At 47.3% G+C, this 7,680-nt stretch overlaps 1 protein-coding gene across 7 annotated transcripts in view; it reads right to left on the bottom strand.

Annotated features, from left to right (window-relative positions):
* The window catches only part of Tnrc18 (trinucleotide repeat containing 18), a 112,402-nt gene that overhangs the window by 35,190 nt on the left and 69,532 nt on the right, over nucleotides 1-7,680 (bottom strand). For 6 of the 7 annotated variants that reach the window (XM_017802778.2, XM_017802781.2, XM_008851375.3 and 3 more), the window contains 2 exons: nucleotides 6,007-6,367; nucleotides 980-1,252 (listed from right to left, as the gene is read on the bottom strand). In XM_017802778.2, coding sequence (XP_017658267.1) covers nucleotides 980-1,252; nucleotides 6,007-6,367 — 634 coding nt within the window. Of the gene's footprint in view, nucleotides 1-472; nucleotides 1,253-6,006; nucleotides 6,368-7,680 lie in introns of those variants that run through there. The other variant, XM_029555133.1, reaches the window with a different exon arrangement.

Here is a 7,680-nt window from a genome sequence, read left to right as displayed (position 1 = left end):
TTATTTTGATATATCACAGTGAAAGATTTATCGTCCTCTTTTTTTTTTTTTTTTTTGCTTTCAAATTAAAAAAAAAAAAAAAAAAAAAAAAAAATCAGGCCTTGACCTTGTACTGCCCACATGCCCTTCAAAGCAGAAATATGTGTTAGAAGACAAGTGTTGGTAAGTTAATTATTTTTTTTATAACCACTGGTGGGTAATAGCAGAGCTTTGAGAAAATAAAACACAGACAAGCAGCTTTGAAAAAAAAAAAAACAAAACAAAAAACAAACACATGATACAATTGACTGAACACCTGAAAAATGGGATGGATGCCAGAGCTGCCAAGGGTATTTAAATAACAGAGAAGAGGGGTCCACCCGTGTCTTCTGGGGTAGGGGAAGGAGGTGGGGAAGAGAGGAAGGGGGAGGAGGAATGAATAACCCTAATGTCTGGTTAAGACACAGCAAGAGAAACGAGGCACACAGTTTAGTTAAAAATGAACTCGGTATGTTTAATAAAGCTTGGTATTACCAAAATTGCGGTACAAACAGTAAGTCACACACCCACACAAGAAGTCCAGTTTACAAAATGCTCCTCGGGCAAGCCTCCGCCAGGCCAGTGCCAAGAGAGAGCCCAGCCCAGCCTGGGGTTGGGGGTGGGAGCCTGGGGAGGTCAAGGGAAGGATGGGGGGCCCTCAGGGAGGGCCAGAGGGGTGTGGAGGGAGGTGGGGGTGAAGATTGGGAGACTAAAACCCAGTCCGTGTTAGAAGCTCCCTTAAGAGCTGGCCAATAGTGTCATCGCAATGGTTTAACTACAAATCAAAAGCAAAATCAAAAAATATAGGCGGATAGGGCAGGCTACGCTGCCAAGAACAAGATGACCAGAGCCATCTCTGCTGTCGCAACCATTCTTGAACACTCGCTCGCTCTCTCCCTCTCTTTCCCACTCACTCTCGCTCTAAAAACACGGAAGGTATTTTGTGTTTGGGGCTAGTAACCTTGATCAAATGAGTCATCCTCCGAAGAGTCGCTGAAGGAGGGGCGGGCCTCTCGGAGCAGCAAACAGAACGGCTGTTTCCTGCCGGTGGCCGCCTTGGGTTTCAGAGTCCGGGGGGCTGCCAGGCCCCTCTTGGTCAGTTTGGGGCCTGCGGCCGGCTTGCTGTTCTTAGCCACCATGCCACACAGGAGGGATGGGGTCAGTTTGGAGCTGGAAGGGCCTTGGGCAGACCACTCATCCTTCAAGAAGTCCTCCTCTTCCTCTGAGTCCGTATCTGCAGTCAAAGTAGGTTTTATTTTTTACTTGCCTTGTGTGTGCGTGCATGTGTGAGTGTGTGTGCGTGCGCGCGCAACAGTATGGAGGCCAGAGTTCAACCTGGAATGCCATTACTCAAGTCTCCTCTACATGTTCTATTACATTTTTATTGATTTATTGCGGGGTAGGGCACGTTGAGTGCCAGGGACCACATGTGGAGGTCAGAGGATAACTTGTAAGAGATGGTTCTCTCCTTCCATCATGTGGGTCCTGGAGAGTGAACTCAGGTCATAAGGCTTGGCGGCAGGCACCTTAATGTGGAGCCATCTCGTCGACCCCAACTTGGGGTTTGTTTGGTTTGTTGGTTTTTTAGAGATAGGGTCTCACTATACACCTGCTGGCCTGGAACTCGGTATCAGGCTGGCTGGGAACTCACTATGCTACCAAGAACTAAGATAGCTGTAGTGAACTCTGCTGTTACCACTTGTGTACCACACCACCCAGTATCCTCCTTGTTTTCTGAAACAGGGTTTCTCAATGGGATCTGAGGCCTGCCAAGTCGGTGAGGCTGTCGGCCATGAGCCTCAGAGATTCTCCTGTCTCTGTCTCCTGAACACTGAGATTACAAGCATGTACCTTCACATCCAGCTTTTTTAATGTGTGTGCTAGGGATTGAACTTGGGTCCTCATTCTTGTGCAGCAAGCACTTTACTCACTGAGCCATCTCCTCAGCCCCTCAAACTAGGTTTTAATTCAGATAAACTTGTGAAGCACAGAGAGGAGGGGGCTGATGTCTTTATCTCTGTCAGTGCCTCTAAAGAATACAGAGATGTGCTACACCAGATGCCCACAGGCCTGGGGCATGTGTGATACCCCCAGATCTCATCTTGACCCGGGCAGGTCTCCAAGCATTGTCTGAAACCCATCTGCTGAGAAGCAGGCCAGGCCTTTTCGAATGCGACACTGCTGTCATCACTCCAGCCACTTGGGAGACCACAGGGGGGGCCCCATTTTTAGGAAATGCTCTCCAATTCTTGGTGGCCACAGACATATGGTTCCTTCCACCCCACAAATGGCACACAGCCCAGTAGCTGCTTTGGGTGAGGGACACAGCTCACAATGGCTCATGAAGGCTAATCCTACTGATCTCTTTCCAATTCCTTGTTCAGCCTCAGAACAGAGGTGGAAGTGGGTGGACAGACTTAAACCAGACCAATGAGATGAGAGCACAAATAGGGGGCTCCCCCAACCCCTCTTTCTCCAGCAGAGCTGACTAAGCAGCAGTACACCACCAATGCCATGGTTAGCCAGAGAGCCCGACAACAGGGCTTAGTTCTGGTCCCTTTCAACTTCAACTCAAACACACACTATCTTGATCTATTTTCAACATTGTTAAGCAAGACTGAAAACAAAGAGCCCAACGGCCAACACAGTAATACCTTGATCTGGTAAAGCCCCAGGCCGAACAGGAGGAACATGAATACACACACTACCACTCTGGCAGCCTCTGACCACCTCAAATCTGAGAGAAACCAAACACGTGCAGGGGCTTGGGTTGTCCGTAATGCTGCTTTACCAATATCTCCACTTTCTACTCCAGCCAAGACCCCAGCCTTCAGGGTGGACTGGCAAATCTGGTGTAGGAAAAATGTCAAGGTCCACCAAGCCACCAGTCCTTAACAGAGTCTTCCTTTTGTGTGGTCTTTCTTCTTCTGAAACTTTTACTCATTGTATGTGTATGTGTGCACATGCGTGAATTTCAACAAATGTGGAGTTCAAAGAAAAATTTTTCAGAAAGTTCTTTTCTTCATTCTGGGTTCTGGGAATTGAACTCGGGTCCTCAGGATTGCATGATAAGTGCTTCTCCCCACTGAGCCATCTCACTAGCTCCCTCTCATGTGTTCTGAATTGTTCTTCCAAGGCCAGAAATAGCCTACAGTTGACACCCACCAACTTGGTTCCCCACAAGAACATACCTGGCATGACAATCACACCCTCCAACCCCAAATGGGAAAGCAAGAGGCTACCATTCTGTCTCCCACTTCCAGCCACAAGTCTGTCACTGTGGGTCTCTCCTTGTGCCTGAGAGCTGTGGAACCCTGTCTGACCATACCAACCAGACATGAGTTAGGAACACTGAAGCTACGACATGTTCCTGCTGTATAAGGCTGAGGGGCAGGCAGCCTCACACCCACTGAAGCATCAGTCTTAGAGATCTGCTGGTCCAGGACAAACCAACACACACACACCCTTTGCACAAAACACCAGCTTAACACTACACAGCTTCTGAGCTCTCTGAACACATCAGCCCTGGGAAGCTAAAAATGTCTGAACCTCCAAGGTCACAAACAACTGTATTTTCTTACCTCAAGAAACGGGCGTGGTGGCATGGGACTTTAATCCCAGCACTTGGGAGGCAGAGGCAGGCACACCTCTGTGAGATTGAGGCCAGCCTTGTCTATGAAGTGAGTTCCAGGCTACAGGGAGAACTTATTTCAAAAAACCCAAAAGAAAAAAAACACATTAGAGCGATGGCTCAGAGCACTGGTTGCTCTTGCAATGGACTCAGGTTCAGATCCCAGCACCTACACAGCAGCTAACAAATGTCCATAACTCCAGTTCCATGGGGATCCAGTGTTCTCTTCTTGCCACTGCAGTCATTATGCACATGTGGTGCAATACAGGCAAATACATACATAAAATAAAAATAAATCAAAAAAGATTTTCAAAAAGAAAGAAAATGGGCTGGAGAGATGGCTCAGTGTTAAGAGCACTGGCTGTCCTTGTAGAAGAGCTGGGTTCAAATCCTAGCACCCACACGGTGGCAACAACCATCAGTAACTCCAGTTCCAGGATACCCTCTCTGTCCTCTAAAGGGCACTGTATGACACAGATGCACTTACATACATGTAGGTATAACACTTATACACATAAAATAATTTAAGAAAGAAAGAAAGAAAGAAAGAAAGAAAGAGAAAGAAAAAGGAGGGAGGGAAAAGAAGAAAGAAAGAAAGAGAGAGAGAGAGAAAGAAAGAAGAAAGAAAGAAAGAAAGAAAGAAAGAGAGAAAGAAAGAAAGAAAGAAAGAAAGAGAGAAAGAAAGAAAGAAAGAAAGAAAGAGAGAAAGAAAGAAAGAAAGAAAGAAAGAGAGAAAGAAAGAAAGAAAGAAAGAAAGAAAGAAAGAAAGAAAGAAAGGGGCAGATGGGGGGGGAGCTGGAGAGATGGCTCAACAGTTAAGAGCACATGCTGCTCTTGCAGAGGACCCGGGTTCAATTCCCAGAACCCATGTCAGGTGGTTCACAACTACCTCTAACTCCTGTTCCAGGGGATCCGATACCTTCTTCTGGCCACCACAAGCACCAGCACACACATGGCATATACACACACATGAATAAAAAATTTTTTTAAAAAAGCCAGGCATGGTGGCACATGACTTTAATCCTAACACTTGAGAGGCAGAGACAGGTAATTCTCTGTGAGTTCAAGACCAGCCTGGTCTACATAGTGAGTTCCAGGCCAGCCAGGACTACATAATGAGAAGACTATCTCAAAACAAAAAGAAATAATAAATATCTCATAAGTAAACTGGGCATGGAGGCAAATGCCTGTAATTCCAGCATTCAGGCAGTGGAAGCAGAAGAATCTAGAATTCAGAGTCAGCCTAGGCCAAGTACATAGTGAATCCAGACCAACCTAGCTACACATTAAGGAGACCCTGTGTTGATAAGGGAAGGAAAGGTAGAGAGACAGAAATAAAATTCGACAAGGCTTAGGGCTGGGGTAGAGCTCTTGTCTACATGCGCTGCATCCTGGGATTAATCCCCAGCACCACCAGAAACAAAACATGCAATGTGTCAGTATTTTCACTTGACAGTCAAAGTTGCATACATACACTCCAACAACCAGAGAGCAGCAAAGTCTAACACAGTCAATCTGACAGAACATAAACAAACCCTGCAGACTCCCGGAGTCAACCTCTGTGACCCGGGCCTGGATGGGAGAAGCCCCTCCTGTCTATCGCAGCAGCCACACCCTGAGTACCTCCAGCACTGGACCTCAGGCGCCCATCCACAGATACTGAGTAAACACCTACCAGCTTGCCAGGCAGAGGGACTGAAGGCCGAGAGAGGCCAAGGAGAGCTGCCTCGCTCTGAAAAACCACAAGGGCAGGCTCCACTTAAACAGAATTTAAAACTCCATCCCTCAGTCCCATGGGCTGCTCTGTTTCAATGGCACTTTACCACACGTGGCTCCTGCAGTGGACGAGGCCAAAGTGGAAACATGGCCATCTTGGCAGGGCGCTGCAGTGGGCAAACAGGTCTGATAAAACCAGTTTGACTCTCCCCACTTGAGCACACGCTCTTCTCCCAAACCATCCATGACCCATTTCCACTACCACCTATGGATGCACTTTGATATGGCACAAACAACAACTTCCTATGGGCAGCAGAGCCCATCACCTCTAGAACTCAGAGCAGCCACATTTCAGGTCTCTAGTCCAAATAGCTGCCAACTCTGTGGTATAAGGCCTCAGGAAAGATGGTTTCCAGAGGGCCCAGGAAGGCCCTGCAACACAGAACAACATCCAGTTCCACCCAATAACCATGGCCGCCTGCCAATCACAACTGCCTGTCTGGCAACGACACCTGCCATTCACAGGCATTTCCACTTCCAGAAGAGCCCCTCAAGTCTCCTAGAGAGGAAAAGGAGGGTAAAAGGGAGGAAACGAGTGAGATTAGCATTGGTCCCCTGTTGGTGTCCAGTGCAGTACTTACTGTAGGAGTAGCTGCTCACTTCTGAGGCAAATGGACAGTGGACAGACTTCGGCTGGCCTCTGGCCTTGAACCCCACCTCCATCTTCCTGGCTTTGGCAGCCCTTCTGTGTTTACCTTCTCTGGAGGGCTTCAGAGACAGGCCGAGGCCTTTGGCCAGCACCTTCCTGTCCTTGGCCAGCAGGCTGTCATAAGATGTCAAGAACCTCCCGCAGCCCCCACTAATTTTCGATTTCCCCCCAGGACTGTCCGAAAACTTGAAGGGCGACTTCAGCTTGTCCTGCTTTGTGAGGGAGAGGGCTTTGTCTAGCTTGCTTGCCAACTGCTCCTGGTCGCTGGCCATCTTCTTCTTCTTAATCTTTAGCTGAGGAGGGAAAGTTGAGTCACATCTTAAGACACGGCTATTTCGGTATACAACACTTACAAGCCTGGGTTCCAGTCCTTCCTCTTATCTTTCAGACTCATAGAAAACTGATTAACTCAGTCTCAATCTTCCACTCTAAAATGGGGATACGGGGCAGGAGACTGGAGAGATGGCTCAGAGGTTAAGAGCACCGGCTGCTCCTGCAGAAGACCTGGGTTTAGTTTCCAGTACATGGCGGCTCACAACCACCCCTAACTCCAGTTCCAGTGGCTTCTATGCCCTTTTCTGGCCTCCACAGGCATTGCATATATGTGGTGCACTTACATACATGAAGGAAAAACACTCCTACACATAAAATAAAAATAGTAAGTATTGAGCCAGGCGTGGTGACACACGCCTTTAGTCCCAGCACTCGGAGGCAGAGGCAGGCGGATCTCTGTGAGTTCAAAGCCAGCCTGGTCTACATAGTGAGTTCCAGGACAGCTGGGGCTACAGGAAGAGCCTGCCTCAAAAAGACAAAAAAAAAAAATTTTTTTTTTAAATAGTGTTTAAAAATTGAAAAATAATCGAGTCAGGTGTGGTAGCACGCACCTTTACCCAGTGCTTGGGAAGCAGAGGAGGTTGAATCTCTGTGAGTTTGGGTCAGTTTGGTCTACATAGCAAGTTTGAGGCCAGCTAGTGTTAACAGTGACATCCTATCTCAAAAAGAATAAAAAATTAAAAAAGAGGGGAGAGGTCCTGTGCATGAGCATCACCAAGTTATTCTAAAGATCAACCAAGGTTAAGGCATATGAAAAATACTTGTGGGGCCAGTGCGATGTTCAGTGGGTAAAGGCACCTGCCCACTATACTGATGAGCTGTTTGATCTCTCACAACTGCCTGTAACTCCATTTCCAGGGGATCTGATGCCCTCTTCTGGCCTCCACAGGCACCTGTACTCTGACACAGAGACACATATAATTTATAAAAATAAAAACAAATCTTACAAAAATAAATAAATGTAGGACTGGAGAAGACACTCAGAGGTTAAGAGCATGGGTTGCTCTTGCAGAGGACCTGGGTGAGTTTTCTGGCACTCACATGATCACTAATAACCATTCCAAACTGCAGTTCCAGGGTATCTGACACCCTCTTCTGGCCTCACATGGTGCACTTTAAAAACATACAGCAAAACACCCATACACATAAAGTTTTTAAAAAATAAAATATTGCAGGGCTGAAGAGAGGGCTCAGCAGTTAAGAGCACTGACTACTCTTGCAGAGGACCTGGGTTCAGTTCCCAGCACCCACATGACAGCTATCAATTTTGTCT

The sequence above is a fragment of the Nannospalax galili genome, unplaced genomic scaffold, assembly GCF_000622305.1.
Source record: "Nannospalax galili isolate Female #2095 unplaced genomic scaffold, S.galili_v1.0 scaffold664, whole genome shotgun sequence".
In the NCBI taxonomy this organism is placed as follows: domain Eukaryota; kingdom Metazoa; phylum Chordata; class Mammalia; order Rodentia; family Spalacidae; genus Nannospalax; species Nannospalax galili.
Note: the sequence above shows the minus strand (reverse complement) of the source record. Positions and strands in the feature narration are given on the sequence as shown.